Source organism: Halichoeres trimaculatus, unplaced genomic scaffold (genome assembly GCF_033239565.1).
Source record: "Halichoeres trimaculatus isolate MK-OKI-2021-1 unplaced genomic scaffold, fHalTri1.1 fHalTri1_scaffold_8, whole genome shotgun sequence".
Lineage (NCBI taxonomy): Eukaryota > Metazoa > Chordata > Actinopteri > Labriformes > Labridae > Halichoeres > Halichoeres trimaculatus.
The window spans coordinates 12560831-12578857 of NW_027437186.1; the positions used below are offsets into that span (position 1 = coordinate 12560831).

Consider the following 18027-nt stretch of genomic DNA (forward strand, 5'->3'; position numbering starts at 1 on the left):
CTTAACACCATTTAAACTGAATTTGAACAGAATACTGTTCACCAGACTACACTTCAAATGAGTTTACACAGCTTGATTGTTACATTTCCAACACTAACTTTATGCAACTACAAATAAAAAAAATACCTTGTCATTTTGTGTCCTGTCAGATGTTGTCTTGAACAAAGAACAGTAGTGTTAAAAGATCTGCTCTCAATTAATTTGCTTCAAAACAAACACACCTTGGTAAGAGTCATGTCCTCAAAACAGTAGCTGTGTTTCATCCAAAGTGCGCTAAATCTACATATCAGAAAGAAAAAAGAGAAATGGAAACACCAAGATATATTTTTATTATTTAACACACGTGTCAAACTCAAATGTGGCCTGCAAGAGCTTGAAAGGTCTGATCATCTTAAAATAGATAATTCAAAAGGGTGCACTGACCATAAACTACATTTCCCATAGTACCTACCAATTATGTTACCTGCAAAGTGATGGCGTCCTGTTACTAGATCGCAGTGTTTTCACATAAGTGCCATTTTCGTGAATGAGTGGAATTGAGAAATAAAACAATGATTCCGAAATGTCCAGGGAGAGAAAAGTTGATGCAGATGGAAGTCTGTTTTTAAGAAAGACAGGAAGGTGAATATATGTTTGTGATTCAAGGAGAAAAACCAGCATGTCTGCAGTGTTACAAAGCTGTAGTGGTTGTCAAAGAGTACAATTTGTGCGGGCATTTTGGCACCAAATACGAACCTAAGTATGCCAAAGTGAGCCTTCAAGAACAATTTCAAATTGTGCAAGATTTAAAACGCAAACTGCAATCGCTGCAGGATGTGTTCAAGAAAGTCAAGTCAAGTCAAGTCAAACTTTATTGCTATAGCATATTTTAAAACAACTGCAGTTGGCTATCCAACCATTTTGTGCGCTGTAAAGACGAAGCCGTTTCTGCCGTCCACAAAAGCAGTTTCCAGAGATCAGTTCAAATGCCAGACCTTTGGGGGGCGCTGTATTGCTCTAACAATAAACAAGAGAAGACGCCTGGGCCAGCCTGTGAGCTATTGTTAGCACTTAGCAGAATTCCTCTTTACAGGTTCTTACTGCTAACTGCTGTTACTCCGGCGACGCCCCCTAACTATGGTAGGGGTATATATAAGGCGCATCGGATTATAAGGCGCACTGTCGGCTTTTGAGAAAACTGAAGGCTTTTAGGTGCGCCTTGTAGAGCGGAAAATACGGTAATAGAAAATATATTATGTCATCAGATTGAGAACTTAGTGGACCAAAAAGGTAAATAAATAAAAATGTGTCCTCGATCTTTTCACCTGCAGGTCAGACAGTACATACCCTCTGCCCTACCACTATCTGTAGCAGCTAACGCTTATGCTAACATTAGTTTAATTTACTCCTTGTGGTGTTCAGAAGGAGTGACAATTTGATAAAAAAAGACAAGACGACAACATATAAAAGAGTGTATGTGGGATTTTGTAGCTTCTCACCTCGGATTAATATTTCTTATCAGTTGTCTTTGTAATACATTGTAAAACTGTAGAGAGACTTTATAGGCATCCTGTAGTATTGTTTCAATGAGTGTCAGTTATCAATGCTTTATATTTTCACTTTGGAAATTTAAGAGCAGTCAGGTAGAAGTTAGTTTAACAGAAATCTGAACACAGTCTCGCCACAGATGCAGCTATACCAATGTTTAATTCTCAAAGCTAATATCTAGAGTTTCAATCCTGCATGCGGGTAAAAATGTCTTAGTTCAAATGAGATTAAGTTAATAACTTCTTTTTTGGCTGCTTCATCAAAAGTTACGCGTGGATCTGGTATGAGCTTGGTTACAGGTTATTGATGAAGTCAGGTTGTATTTGAGTAAGTTGGCTTTAGACAAAGTGTTTTCAGAAGAAGCCACACTGCAGCACACAGACTTAGTGGTATCTATACCCTGGCTGTCTTCCTCGCAGCACCTGCTTCAGCCGCCCCTTCATGCTAATTTGGCCGGCAGTATAACTGAGGACGCCGTGTCCTTGCAGCTCCGTCTTTACTGACACTCTGCCTACAGAGTAAACAAGCCAGCTGGAGCTGTGTGCCAGCGTGCATGCCCACGACTGACAAACTGCACTTTTCCCCTCTCTCCTTCACATCCCCCTCCCTCCCTCCTCTTTTTAATTATCTTAATTATGGAATCTGCTGCCAGCAGCTGAAATGGATTGCTCAGCTCTCTGTCCTGCCAGCGGCCATTAAGGGCAACCCAGTTCCCCCTGGCTGTGATGGCGTAATGCTTAGGCAGGGAGAAAGCGGAAGAGGTTCCAACCCTGTCATCAAAATATGCCGAATAAATGCACTCAGGCAGCGCAAGATTGATCTGGTGTGCACACTCACAAGTGCACTAAAAGTCAGGAGAGAGCGTGTGTGTTACCACCTCTTTAGAAGTGAAAGTATGGTAGCCGGTTTATAATCCCTCTAACTCTCTTTAGCCTCCTTTCTCCAGAAGTGGTTCAGAGAAAAGACCTTTAGCATGGATTGACCTGCTCTAAAGCCACAGCTTTTATAGCGCAGGCTGCTGCAGAAATAGGTGTACAGCTAACAGTGGCTGAATTGTACACACGCTGTGGAAAGTACTCCTGGGCAGGCAGTACAAACAGCCTAATAAAATCTGACTTATGTCCTTACTGTAAAAAGCTATAACCTTAAAATAACTGAGGGAGCTCAAAAATGACTTCTGAGAGCTGCTGCTACTTTTACACATGATGTGTGCATGACTGAAAAGACTGCAATCACGTTTTATACGACATTTTCTGACTCCCAACTTCCCTAAAAATAAAGTTAAGCCTTAAAAAAGCTAAATTTACATTGGTGGCGGCTCAGCTCGCAGCTTTTTTTAAACTAACCTCGATCCATGAGCGTGAGACTGATCTTAAACATGAGTCTGATGTCTCGCTGTAAACTCCAGCTCCATTGTCAGGGATGTGAAGTGATGGAGGCTGTCTGTACCTGAAGGTCGGCTTGTTGTTTTCAGCCTTGTAGCCTAAATGAAACGGATCATATATTCATCACTTTGCAGCCGACACACCAGAGGGGAGCGTGCTCTTGAACCCAGCCCCGCTTTCACAATGACCAATGACTCAGCACCGCTTTTACGCCACTTCACATCTTTATTTCTCAACCAGACAAGACACGTGTCAGACTCTGTGTTTTGAAAATAAGATTATAAATGTCAGCCATCCCGAGAGACGAGCCTGTTTCTAAGAAAGCGTCGTGGAACGACCTTCAACACTTTTATGAATGTGAGGGTGTCCCAGCTCTGCATAGTAATCCAGCATGAGAGGTCTGAGGGGAACAGGTTTGAACGGCCGGAAACTAAACACAAACTGTCACACTGTACATGAGTGTGTGTCCCTGAAAAACTATCCTTCATATAAATGCACCAACAACTCACAACTGGTTAAACAAGACAGCAAAATAAGACGTGACTTGAACAGCAGTGGTTGTTTTCTTCTCCTCATTGGGACAGATGTGACAAAGCTTGCCTTTTAAGTTTTCACTAATTTGTGCTTTGTGTTACTGTGTGGAAAGATTCTTGTAAACTATGAGTATAAGAACGAGGTTTCTTTTCAAGCTCCTTTAGCCAAATTATGCCAGGGTGGAGCCTCTGTTTAACGAGCTATTAACAGTGAAACCAAGACTCAGAAGAAATGAACTGCAATGCACAGCATTTCATGAACAGTTTGGGCTGGTGAAGCCCTTCCATGATGGCAGTCCGAACTGAGTCCATACCTACATGTAGCTGGGTATCTGGGAAAGCACATATATTTTTATAAGTTTAGGCCTCTTATTCTCATAAAACCCCAGTTTTACATCACTAAAAAGATGTTTTCTAAAAAAAAAACTCCAGCCAAAGTGAAGATATTGGAAAACTGTGATTTCATGGTTTTGTGAATCTGAAAAACACTGCCAAATACCGGTTTGGCATGCCTCGAGACACACATATTGGCAGTTTTACCTCGCTGTGTGTGGACAAAGGTACTTTTACCTCCGCTAAGGAGGTTATGTTTTTGTCTGTCTGTTTGTCTGTGAGCAACATAACTCAAAAAGTTACGAACGAGTCTTAATGAAATTTTTAGGATACGTTCAAAATGGAATAAGGAAGAAGTGATTACATTTTGGAAGTGATCCGGATCACCATCTGGATCCAGGATTTTTTTTAAAGGCTTCTCTATCATTGTGAGATAGGGCCGTTTTCACCATATGTGTATATAACTCCACCATAAATTGTCGGATTGCTTTGCAATACAACACAAGACAAGGTCACCATAATTTCTGACAGATATAAAAGTACAATCCAGATCCTGGTAATATTCCGGATACTAAGATCCAGAATATGAAATCTGTACTGGGTCGTCTTAATTTTCAACACTGTCAGGAAACAAATTATTGTACAAACCTGCAACTAACACCAAATTGTAGCAGACAGTTTGCTGAAAGGGAGTATAACATTAAAGTAGGACTTAAGTGTTGTGTGAAAATCACAATATGCTAGGAGGAGGTCTCTGAGTGCTTTTCTAGTATAAAAAAGAATTGGGGGGATGTAATTTGGTCTGAAGGATCCCCGGCTATATGTGTACAAGGCCTCAGTCTCTGGTTTGTGATGTGTGGATGTTTGGAGCTTGTAGCTCTGCACTGTGTAACCTACGTACAACCAGAACATTGTTCATCTCTGTTGATAAGTGTTCCCATGTTTCTCGTAGAGCTCAGAGCGTGTCAGGAAAAGTACTTCTCTGTACCAGGGTTCCAAGTGTTACGGGGAAGAGTGAATCCCTTGTTTTCATCAGGTTTTCAGGGGTTGTCAATAATGAATCTGAGAACTTCCTCTGGTATTTTTTCATTCCTCTCAAACCGTCAATGGATAAGTTTTCTTTGCTGACGAGGTGAATGTTTTGTGTCAGATTCTGCTTTTGTTGGGTTGAACTTGACTGTCCATGTACTTGGTTACTGATTTTGTTATATTTTGCTATGCTGCCGCTAACCCTCAAAACATTAGGTTTGCACATATTGCAGGCTGCCACTGTAGGTGTCTAACTCGTGGTCTTTGTCAACCACAGGAACTTTCCCCCAGAACTGCGTGTGTTTTGACCATCTGACTTAGGGTCTAAATTTAGTTTTGGGGTAATAAATTCACCCTGAAAACAACCCTACATGAAGGATAGTACTTTCCAGAGGCGCAGTAACTTTTGGAGGTGAGGCCTACAAGCTGAGGGTCTCTGATTGGTGGAGCATCCACAGTGTTTTTATTTCCCACTCTGTCCACAATAATATCCCACCCAGCTGAATGTTGTTCAAGTGTCCCAATATTTTGCTGGTAGAAGCTGGTTTGGCCTCCCACTGACGACAGCTTTACTGCTAGCTCGTCTACTTCCCAGTGTTAAAGGGATAGTTCAGTTTTTTTGAAGTGGGGTTGTATGTGCTCTATGTGACCACTAAGGACATTAGATACAGTAGAAAGTTGTCTCCTCTCCCTCAGTAAGATACAGACTGTAATCGCTGGTGAGCTGTCTGTATAACTCATCACACAGATTTCCCTGCTCTTCTGAATCTTCTTCTTCTGATCTGGAGTGTCCTGTAACAGCAACAACAACAACAACAACAACAACAGTAGTGGCAGCAGTAACACCCAGCATCTTGTCCAGTGTCCGTGGATGTTTCCTCTGTATTCCTTTCAGTCGCCATCTGTAGCAGCTCTGTGTACTCCGGTTCATACAGGTATCCTATTGGTTCCAAAGTGAATGGAACGTCATCGTTGCTGTCATAGTCACTCATTTTGAATTTCCTACACTGCCTCACAATCCTTAAAGTACAAACAAAAGAATTACGATACTTGATCAAACTTACACGAGGCTACAACGCCCGAAGCATAGCTTGTTTACATTCCCTGCAGCTGAAAGGAGGAGGGGGGACGGAGCGCACTAGCGCTGCACGGAAGGTTACATGACCAGTTAGTTAGGTCCGGATAAGTGTTTTTATTTCCGAAGACTTAATGCATTTAAAAAATATTTTATGTAGCGTACTCTTAAACTGTGGTATTACTTTTTGATTTTAGTTCTTGTAGGCAGAGAAAATAGCCTTTGAATTTGGTACCGTCTCTCCCTGTTAGCGCCTATTTCCTCGTCACCATCGATTACAGTTTGTGTCTTACTGAGGGAGAGGAGACAACTTTCTACTGTATCTAATGTCCTTAGTGGTCACATAGAGCTCATACAACCCCATTTAAAAAAAAAGAACTATCCCTTTAAGGAATCCATCTGCAAAGTGATAAGGTACGATGTCAAAACCAGCACAGGCTAACAGGCTAACTGCAGTGCCACACATAACACGCAGTGGAGTTTCCTTACCTTCTATGGTGTCATTTTTGCCAAATTGCCTTTGTTGGCTTACTGCCCTCTACTGGTGTGGCCATGTTTTGCAATTACCTTTATTTTTTGCTCCATACAATATCACTGGCCTTATTTACATAATTACCCAGGTCTTTGGCCTATGTTGGAAACACAAGCAAACAATGAGCCACAGAAATCACAACAGCTGAGCCTCTGTAGCTAGCTCCCACTGTGCTACATTAGCTCTCTCTGTTTAGCAAATATGTTTTTTTAAATGAAATAGATGAGGTCATCAGATATTTGAAGGCTAAAATCAACTGCTTCTGATGAAATTAACATCACCCACAGTAACAGCAGCACTGTCAGGAGACATGTTTTATTTTGGAGGTAAATGTTCAGGAAACATCCAAACGTATGTCAGTAAATGTGATGTTTTGAGACTCTGCTGTTAGAGTTTGAGTTGGTAGCTGTACAGTCTGTGTCTGTGTTGTGGATCTGATCCTGCAGTTGATTTACAGAGCTCCACTGCAGCACACAGAGGCTGGGTGCTGTGTGCTCTCCTCCCTCTGACTCCTGGGCCGGTTATTAATAGGATGTGTGTGGGTCTGTCAGGTTTTCTCCCTGTAAATATTGCATGATTTCCCTCAGGTCGGCTGAGAGTCGGATGCAGCAGAGATGATTTCAGACGGGGTGGTGCTCTGCAGGCACGTTTGGACTTTAGATTAATCCTTACTACGTGCTTACACCAGGAGCGGCTTGGTTATTTTTGACCCGGGTGGAAGCTGCCTGAGAGCCTCCTCCCTGTTTGTCAATAACCCCACAGTACAAGGTGTGCTCCATACCTGACCTGCTTCTCTGAGACTCTCACATGACCACATTGTTATCATTTTTCCTCCTGCTCGGCCTCCTGATGTTTGTTCAGTCGGAGCTTCCTCGTGCCTCTGCTTCTTTGACTTCAGCTCACTCGGAAACTTAGTGTTCAAAGGTCACCCTGCGGGTTAAACTCCTCCAGCTCTCTGACTCCCAGCTGCACTCGAACACTTCCTCCTGTCTTCCTGGAGATGAATGAAATTTTTCTATGGTTGTCTGTGAGCAGCAGCAGACTCATGACCCCTGCTGTACAGTCAAACACTTGTCTCTGCATTGTCCTCTGCAAAGCTTCTTACAGGCCTGAGAGTGTTTGTGTGATAATTAAACGATCCTTTATTTGATTATTTTAAAAATCACTTTAGATTCATTGTCACAGCCTTGTTTAGAGTCTCACTCTCAGCTTCCCTCCTCCTCCAGGTCCTGTGGTCTATGTGCTGGACTTGGCTGACCGGCTCATCTCTAAGGCCGGCCCCTTTGCTGCTGCTGGCATCATGGTTGGCTCCATCTACTGGACGGCTGTCACCTACGGAGCCGTCACCGTTATGCAGGTACTGATTTGTGCTTCGTTCTTGTTTATTTTGAGTCTTTTCGGTCGACTTGTCCTTTTTGATTTTTCCACTCTGACATCACGTCTGCTCTTCAGGTGGTCGGCCATAAGGAGGGTCTGGACGTCATGGAGCGAGCCGACCCTCTGTTCCTGCTCATCGGCCTGCCCACCATCCCCGTCATGCTGATCCTGGGAAAGATGATCCGCTGGGAGGACTACGTGCTGCGTCTGTGGAGGAAGTACTCCAACAAACTGCAGATCCTCAACAGCATCTTCCCAGGTGAGGACACTAGGGCTGAGTAATAACAACAACAACAATAATAAAAGTAATACATTTTATTATAATACACTTTTCATTTTATAGAAATCTCAAAGTGCTACAAGAAAAGTTATTATTATGATAATTATTATTATCTTCTACACACTATTGTAAGTTAAAAGCCTCTTTAAAGAGGAATGTTTTTCAGTGTTTCTTACAAGCATCCACAGTCTGTGGGGTTCTGAGGTGACTAGGCATGGAGTTCCTCAGACGTGGTGCAGCAGCACAAAAGGCCTGGTCCCCCATAGTCCGGAGCTTAGTTTTGGGTGGGTGGAGTATTGGCAAGAACCTCACAATGCGCATCACGATACTTGGGTCACAAGATCAGCATTTGGACAGTCCGTCTCTGTTTAACGGGGAAAACTTTGGAATTCATCACCAACTGAAATCAAACTGAACACAGACGTAAAATCCTTCACTGTTGAGGTCAAGTGCTGGCTGAAAGCAAAACAGAGCTGTAACCATCTGTAGCCTGCCATGTTTTCATTTCCTGTTTTAAACTGTGAATTTGTTTTTTTTTTTTAGGTTTGATGTTATTTTTGTAAATTTAATGTTATCCTGTTGTTTTTTCTTCCCATTTTTTTGCTGGTAAATGCACATTTTATGATCTAGTTCTTTAAAGGCCGAACTAGGGACAAGAGTTGGACATTAGCACTCGCTATAAACTCTCTGTGCAGCACATCAGATTCCTGCTTTGTTGTGAACTATGTTAAACTGCATTGTCCCCATCAAATAAATAAATTCAAATATATTTCAATATTCTACACAGTTAACTATTTGATTGAAAAAAGCTTTTCTATTGAATTGAATTGAATTGAATTTATTTATTTAATAGGGACGATGCAGTTTAACATAGTTCCATCACTAAGTATGACTCTGATGTGCTGCACAGAAAGTTTATAGCAAATGCTAATTTCCAACTCTTGTCCCTAGTTGGGCCTTTAAAAGTCAGAAAATGTACAATATTTAAAAGCATAAAATAATAAAAAAGTTTACAAAACAACAATAAAATACACGTTCACATCAAAACAAGTAATTACACAAACCAGTTCAAAATAAATTAATTTAAAAAAATGTGACAAACTAAGAATGATCACAGTTCTGCTTTGCTTTTAGCCAACACTTGACCTTTGTAGAGAAGAGTTTAAGTCTGTGATTAATTTGATTTCGGTTGGTAATGAATTCCAGAGTTGAGAGCCTTTAAAAGAGAAAGCTGGCTGTCCAAATGTTGACTTACATTTTTGTATGCTATAGTTTCCATTCACCTAGCTTCTTGTAACTCTGCTGCTGCTCTGTCTTCTATTTTATTGTGTTTGAAATAAAGAAAGTCAGATGCAGTGTTTCATACAAACAACTTGAAAGCATAAAGTGTATCAAGTTTGTCATTTAAACTACTGTGACATTAAACTAATGTTTCAAAAATATTGGGTTGAAAGATGTGGTCAGTTGGTGAAACTGATAAATTTAACTTGGAGAAACCAATGTTACTCATAAAAAATCGAATATAGTACAACGCATGGCTATGGTTATTATATTATCAGTCTACTACATTGTAAAAAAAAACAAACTTTAAATTATTTTAAATTAACTGACACAAGAATAGAGAGAAAACATTGATGTTTATGGAATATTTTGAATTTACTTAAAAATTATATTTATTATACAGTTTATGAGCAACACACAGTGGAGTAGCTCTTCAGCACCATCTACTGCAGTGGAGGTGCGGAAGATGTATTGTACTTCCAGCTCACCTAAAATATAAGTTTTTATTTTTAAAAAAAACATTGATAAAAAGAGTTGAAATATTATTATTTTATCACAGGTTGAAGTATTGGGATATATTGCTGTCTCAATTTTTTTGCACACCTCTAGAGGACACACACTCACAAACTGGCCTCTTGAGATGCTAGTAATAAAACACCAGATTAACAGGACACCCTCTTTGCAGGGATTGGCTGCCCGGTTCCTCGTATCCCTGCGGAGGCCAGCCCCCTGGCGGACCATGTGTCGGCCACACGGATCCTGTGTGGAGCTCTGGTTTTCCCGACTATTGCCACCATCGTGGGGAAGCTGATGTTCAGCAGCGTCAACTCCAACCTGCAGAGGACCATCCTGGTGGGTTCAACAGATTATCTTCTCCATCATACACAGAATAATTTGGCAAAGTCAAACATAAACCTTTAGACGTCTTTCCTTCATTTAGATATATGTGTGTGAAAATAAGGAAGGAGCAAATATGCTGCTGGGTCAACATAGAAACTGTAACCATTACCTAAACATAAAACAGAGTGTAGTTAGGAGAAGCATTTGGAGAGACCCTGAGAAATAATAAGAAGCAATAAAAGTAGCGTTTGTCTGTCAGAGGCAAAACAAAATTTAAACCTTTGCTTGTGAAAACATCAGTTGAGTTGGAAATTGTCAGAGGTCAGTGGAGGTTTCTGAGATTTAAAACGTTTTTTTGGATTTTTTTCATCAACAAATGAGAAACATTGCAGATTTTCTTTAAACACAAATTCAAAGTGCCCCTAGATGTTAGTGGTTTATTTCCTCAGAGAAGCATTAGGCTCAGAGATTGTGGGAAACATTTGAAAACGTCTCCACAGCATCAACAATGAGCAAAGGCTCCAGAGAAGTCAGTGCTGAATCATTTTCTGTGGCAGAGCTCTGAGCTCTAATGTGTGGGAGATTGATTACAGTCATTCTGTGGGTGTGGACGCCAGTTCCTCGACACAGTCCTGAAATTACCCCCCACTGATTTAAAGACAGCGCAGCATCAGCGGGCGGTAAAATAATAATTATAAATGATTACAGAACAAAAGAGAGCCCTGAGCTGGCTCTGAGGACAGAGAAGTAACCAGAGTGGATCATGTGATCTGGGCTGAACACCGTGTCCTTAACCAGTGAACTCAGTGACTGCAGACAGGTGGAGGCAGACAGAGACGGGCTGCTGATTGAGTCTCTGCTGATTTTGATGAAAGGGTTTCTCCTTTTTTTTCCTCCCTCAATCATTGCTGGATGATAGTTTGTTCAGACTCAAACATGGAAATCGAAATTCATTCATTCATTTATATGTTGTACTTTTTATTTTAGACCAGGCAGTGCTTTAAGTGGAGCTGTATAAAGCTGCTGGGCACAACCATGGTGTGTCTGTAGATCACTAACACACCATAAGGAAAAGGAATACTGTATAAAAAGCCCAGTAGGTCTCAGTTTGGGTTTTTGTTCTGCAAAATTTGTGTTGTTGGTTTTTTTTTTTTCATAAAAAATTCCAGTTTTGATAGAAGTACCAGTTCGTTTTAAGTCCCATTAGTCTTTCTTGGTGTTGATAGTTTTATTCAACAAAACCCAAGGGCTTTTAGTCCAGTCTGAGTCCATGTACATTTCACTGAACACTGCTTAAGAAGAGTAGACTCTCCTCTTTCATGTCTCTCTTCCTGTTTTCGATCCCAAAAAAAAACAGAGAAAACATACTTTTTTGATATAGTCCTCGTCTCGGGCTCTCCATCCTTTGATCTGCTCCATGATCTCTGTCATCTTTTCTCGTGATTGTGAAACTCCTTCTTTCTGGACTACCGCGACACATCCTCTGTTCGAGCGTGAGCTGCCTGAACTTTTCTGACCTGCAACAACTTACCATGTCTCTGTCATCTTGCATCTTTTCCTCATGTCTATGCCGATCTCTCATCCGAAGAGTGCACCACTGTCACCCACAGTAGTTGACAAGACTGATAATGATTGACAAGCTCCTCCAGGCTCCACCTCCCCCCATTAAAAAACATCATTGATGTGTTTAGACTCCATAAATGGTTGTAATGGAATTGATGTCTGTAGATGTCAGTGGCAACCAATGAGTTGAATTTCCTGATGTCACAGTGAGGAAAGGTCATTACACACAGGTTAAAGTGGAGTTGTAGAAGAGTGGTCTTCACTCCAAGTCAGGTGAAAGAAGACACTTGTTCTGTGGATTCTGTGGCTCTATTTCTAATCTCAAGCTTTAACTTAAGTGTTATAGACACACAGTACAGGGACTGTATGGCACTTTTAGGACAGTCCTTAAAGTGATACTCCGGGATGGAACAAGTTGGGTCCTATCACAAGGTTTAGAGCAGAAATTGCCCCTACAGCAGTGATTTTGTGCAGCAGAAGCCCTGGGCGCTCGCACCAAACACCCCCTCCCTGCTCGTCTGCCGGTTTCCTCTGCACTCAGACGGGGCCATTTTTTACTTGACCCAAAACGCTAAAAACGGACTCCCACCGAAAAAATCTGATATCGGTCTGCATTCACGCTTCATTTAGAGAATTTTCAGTGCTTTACTTTCACACAAAAACACTGCTAAATAAGGCTCTAGTTCTCATCGTGTCTCTTCGTTCTGGCAGACTACCTGCGTTTGTTTATATCTGGCACGCCATGCGCGCGGACTGATACACTAAAAAGTACGTAACCCGCTGAAAATTATCTAAATAAAGCGTGAATGCAGACCGATATCAGACTTTTTCTGTGGGAGGCAGTTTATTTGTGTTTTTGGTCAAGTAAAAAATGGCCCCGTCTGAGTGCAGAGGAAACCGGCAGAGGAGCAGGGAGGGGGTGTTTGGTGCGTGCGCTCTGGGCTTCTGCTGCACAAAAACACTGCTGTAGGGGTAATTTCTGCCCTAAACCTTGTGATAGGACCCAACTTGTTCCATCCCGGAGTATCACTTTAATGCACCGGTACAGATTGTTAAACACCTGACGCAGGACTTCATTGTTTGTTTTTATTTTAACTGATCAGACTCACAGTGGAGTAAATATCATTGATTTTCAATCTCCAACAGTCTGCTATGAACATTTTCGTCAAAAACTAAAACATTTTTTAGTTTTTATTATCAGTGAATTAATGTAGCTTTCATTGTCTCATCTGCGTTGCTGTTTGTTGATTAATATACCATGTTTTTGGTTAAGGAAATAGTTATGATGGAAAAGCAGTCACAATGCAAAAAAAATAAATAAATAAAGAAAAGAACACTGGTCTGACGTAGAAAGATCAGAAAAACAACATGGACACAGTCTCAGTGACATCTTTTACTTTCTATTGTCACCATCTTGGAAATGCTGACTGACACTGGTATGAGTCATAAAATAAAATAAAAACTATAAAAAATACAGAGACTGTTCTGAAGCAGGGCTCAAACATGTTTGATATTTACACACGTGTTCATTAATACACTGTAAAAAATATCTGAGATTTCCATCTCAGAAAATTCAAGGTACTTCAGCATCAGCTTCATTTGTTAAACACCTGAAGTTGCCTCTTGGTGTTAAGGTATATTTAAAAGCTAGTAGTAAAACTGTTCCACATCTTCGTCTGTATGTCTAAATTTATAATACGTCTCACATGAATAAAAATAAATCCAAACAGCAGAAATATAAAAAGTTTCTTTATTCAAATCAAGCTTCCACCAAACTGATTTAGTAATTCTGGTCACAGCCTTCATTAGTTGTTTAACGGCCCCAGAAGTTATCTGTTGTCAGCGTTCAGATGAAGTGGCACCAAAATCAGACACTGAGACTAAATTCTGGGTGATGTAACGCCAGCGCCGCTGTCTTCATTTTAGGTTTCTATGGCAGCATTCAGGACGATCTCTCCTCTGTGTTCATGGGATGCTAGGCTCTCACAGACGTGTGACAGTCAGTGTGGAAATGAAAGAAGATCTCTCTGAGTGTGGAGAGGTTTTAAAGAGTGTCTCTGAACCTCTCTTTCTTCCTGCTCTTTCAGGGGGGAATCGCTTTTGTGGCCATCAAAGGAGCGTTTAAGGTGTACTTCAAACAGCAGCAGTACCTGAGACAAGCCCACCGCAAGATCCTCAACTTCCCCGAGCAGGAGGAGGCCTGAGGAGGACAGACGGACACCAGGAGGACGGACACCAGGCCTCTGCTGGAGGGAGGAGGACATAAACTGTGGGACTCTTAACATGAAGTGCTGGACAAATACTCAGCCCTCATCTCCTAACACCTCACCCCTTCTCACCCCCTCTGGAGTGTCTCCCCCTCACTGACACCTCACATTTTGAAACCTCTGTGAGCTGGAGACAGACTGCAGCATGTTGGCACACACACATTAACACACACATCTCTGGAGGATGTTCTACAATCACACGACTAACCCTCATTGTTAACTGTATTTTAAAGGAGGAGAGCGGGGCATGTGTAATTAGATTTTATAATATAAATGATAATAAATTCTTCTTTTATATCTTTATTTTGCTGATTTGAAGCCCTGCCTTTGCCAATGTTTGGGAGAAATGTTCAGTGTGTGGAATGTATTACAGATGAAATAAAATGTGTTGAAAAGTCGTAAATTATGCTCACAGAGCAGAGGAGTGCTCGGGTACAGAGCGTGCTGTGTGTTCACCTGTCATTCAAACGTACCTGCAGTGCTCACAGTGATCATCTGCAGCTTGATTCTTATTGTAAAAACGCTCTTATTGGATGTTTAAACATCCTGGAGGGCATGGGGTGGGGGGGACTTTTTGCTGTGACGATTAACTCTCACGTGAAGTTGACTTCAGCACTTTCTCAAAGGAGTAAACTAATATCTCAGTCGGATGGTACTTTTTGTGCAGCCTGAGGTCTCGAACAGGACGCAGAGGACACTGATTTATGAAAGAGACTCACTGGAGGGTGCGCAGGCTGGAAAATTAAAGGGCCAGCTCATTCAAATAACCCTTATGACACTGCTGTAGACATGCCGAGTCACCATATTCACATGGTGGCTGTTTTATCCTCCACGGTCAGGAGCTCTGATCCTCCTTTAGTGTCAAATTACAACAGTGTTAAGGGTTTCATCCTGGATAAATGGAGGAAATTAAGTCTTAACTCAAAAAATATGAAGAATCAGCAAGCCATTGCTCAGATTTTGAATTAAACATCTTTTTTTGTGGGTTTTTTCCTCTAACGGCTAACGTTAGCATTAAGCCTATGTTCTAGTGTTCAAAATGTTCACTCCTTCATTTAAGTAACGTTGATGAAAGGTTTTTGAATGCTAATGCTAGCTGATGTAAAGTTGTTGAATATTTAGTTTGAACTTTAAAGCTCCTGTGAGGAACTTTTGAGTTTGTGTTGATTCTGGCGCCCACCTGTGGACAAAGTAGGAACACTTATGCCTTAACTGATTTTGTCATGTACTTGTACAGGTTGTTTTTTTTTTTGTAACCAAAACAATCTAATCTTATTTTAACACTCAAATGCCTCACTCATTTAGCGTTTAGTCACAGAAAATGTAAACAGTGCAAGAAACAATTTTAACTCAAACTTAAGAGAAAACTGAAAGTGAAGGTCTTGTTTGAGACGTCAATATTAAATTCAGCCTGTTTCAAAACCGGCTTAACAAATGCCTGTCTGTGAGGACGGTTGAGATTTGTCACATGATTCTGTCTATAAGCTAGCGCACAGCTAACTCTTGAGTCTCCCATCCTGAGTAATGAAACCAGAGAAGTTGCCGCCATGTGAATATTGTGAACTCTTTCATTTGCTCAGGTTTGTGATTTCTGCTTCTGAATCAGTGTTTGATCGTAGTGTAATTTAAAACCATTCTTCAAAAAATGACTCCACAGACACCCACAGTAAAAAGGGACACCCCCTCATGACTCTAAGCACATTTAATTTTAAACATTATAAAAACAGGTGTGTTTTCATACGGCAGAGGAAATCTCAAACCCTGAGCAAACTGCTAATGTACTCTAAAAGAAAAGTGTGTTTGTGTGTGAAAACATGAATCTGTACTGAACTGACTCTTGAAACTGATTGTGAGCACGATGTGGAAACACCTGGAGACTAATAATGACGTGTAGTGACTTCGATCTGCAGCTCCCTCGGTGTGTTCACGCTCCAGTCTGCAGACAGAGACTCATAACTGAGCCGTGTTGTCGCTTCTGATTTTAGACTTCTTGTGGTATTAGTTATCTGTGAATAAATGTATTTTTCCAAATGTTTGAGTCAGTTTTTCATGTAGGAATAACTAAAAGAAACCAAAGTTCATTCAGTAGTTTATTAATTAGAAACACACGACAGAGACAAACGGAAAACCAGCCCATGAAAACAACCATCCAGTCTCCCGTGAAACCAAAAAGATGCCCAGAAATAAAAAACAGCTTCAGATTTTTCTACATGTAAACCAATCATGATGTACGTCACACGGTGAACAGTGCGCGGCCCACCCACCCTGATATGTTATGTTGCTAGTTTCCTCTGAAGAAGAGTGGCTGTCAGCTACTGTCTGCGGGTGTGAGGGGTACCTAAGGCTGCTGCTGCTGCTGCTGCTGGTTGTCTTTGGGGTTGACCACAGAAATGAAGAGTGTCTTTGAATCATGAAGGTTTAGATCGATGTAGTAAAATGCTGGAAAACATTGGAGAAGCTTTTGAAGAGCAACAATCATAAAGGTACTCCAGTCTATGGAGGAGGGTGGGGACCACAATCACAAAGGGACTTCAGTCTGTGGAGGAGGGCGACACATTCTTTGACTTCTGACCTCAAAAATTCAAACTGCTGAGTCCATAAACTTCTAAATCTTAACTTTAACATCACATTCTACTTCTTATTCTTTATTTTAAGCTTTAGTGTTGGAAATCTGTCTTTACCGGTTTATTTTTATCTTGTGCAAATGATATCCACACGTGGTCTCCATCCCCTACGTCTTTATCTCTTCATCGTGCGTCCTTCAAATTCTGCAGCATCATGAGAGGTGATGTTGGCCTGAGAGCAGGTTTCACCAGGGGGAGGAGAGGAAATCAGCTCTAACTGCTGCATGTCTGGCAGCTCGAGAAGCAGCGTGATGTGTCACAGCAAACCCAGTGAACACCTGAGGGAGCAGGTAACGCTTACCACGTCCTACCATCTCTACCCAAGCACCAGTGCTCTAGCTGTGGTGTGTCAACGTGGAAACAATTTTGAAAACTTATCGGTATTAACAATTATTTTAACGATGCCAGAGAGAAATCCAATAATGCCAAAACAGAAGGAAACTCAGAGGGCTCATTTTATAAAGTTAGGACTACAGATGATGACGCCTATGTAGACAGTTTTACAACTTAAATATACAAACAGAATAAAAACACTCTCCCTTTTCAAATCACTTCTTCGATTTTGACATTAACGGTGCTGCAGTCTGCTCAAATCCAAAACAAACAGACCTTAATGATTAAAACTCTGGAACAAAATAACAAAAAAGGTGCATCAAACATCCAGCGATGTCTTCTGTGCCTGGAGTGGACAGGTCATCTGAAGGGGCTGCGAGCTGAGCTGCCAGCGAAAATCTTATCATTTCTAAAAGCTCTCTCATTTTTTACACAAATCTTCAAAACATAGTTGGTGTTTTAAATCAACGAACGCCTCATAAAAATCTTCCCTGGTTAAAGTTATCATATTTTCTCCAAGTTCAACAGGTGGCCTTGAGAGCTGTGAGCTGAGCTGCTGCAGGCTTTACATCATACTGCTAAAAACTGCAAACTGACCGGTTGTCGAAGCAATTATTTAATAGCCATCTCAAGAAACTCATCCTTAACGACGAGTAGAGTCATCTGATGGGGTTTTAACACTCATCGCCTGGCCCTCCACGCTGCTACGTCTCACTCTACCTCACGCCGTCATCAGGATTATTGCTCGTTGAGAAAAGTGCATATTATCGTCCTTTTCTCCCTGTGGTATGTAACAGGGAATGTTTCCTCAGAGTTAAAGGCTTGTTGCATTATTCTGACATCTTTGCTGTGAGAGCACGAGCAGGGGGTCGGGGGGTCAGATTGTGTCCTGATGCAAACCCAGTGATGCCCTCCCCGTGAAAAGGCACAAGCTGCAGAGCGCCTCTGCAAATCTCAGAGAGTGGAAGAGGAAAAAAAAAGATGACATGGAGTCAAATAAAAAGTTCCTTTCACTCTTACAAAAAGAAGCTGAGGTGAAAAAACAAAA

General features: G+C 41.3%; 1 protein-coding gene across 1 annotated transcript in view; it reads left to right on the top strand.

Annotated features, from left to right (window-relative positions):
- marchf5 (membrane-associated ring finger (C3HC4) 5) overlaps positions 1–14319 on the top strand; it is a 39854-nt gene extending 25535 nt beyond the window's left edge. The window contains exons 3-6 of the mRNA XM_074675119.1: positions 7641–7771; positions 7867–8050; positions 10038–10204; positions 13843–14319. Of these exons, the coding sequence (XP_074531220.1) occupies positions 7641–7771; positions 7867–8050; positions 10038–10204; positions 13843–13959 (599 nt within the window). The 3' untranslated portion in view covers positions 13960–14319. The remainder of the gene's footprint in view (positions 1–7640; positions 7772–7866; positions 8051–10037; positions 10205–13842) is intronic.
- The last annotated feature ends 3708 nt before the right edge of the window (positions 14320–18027 follow it).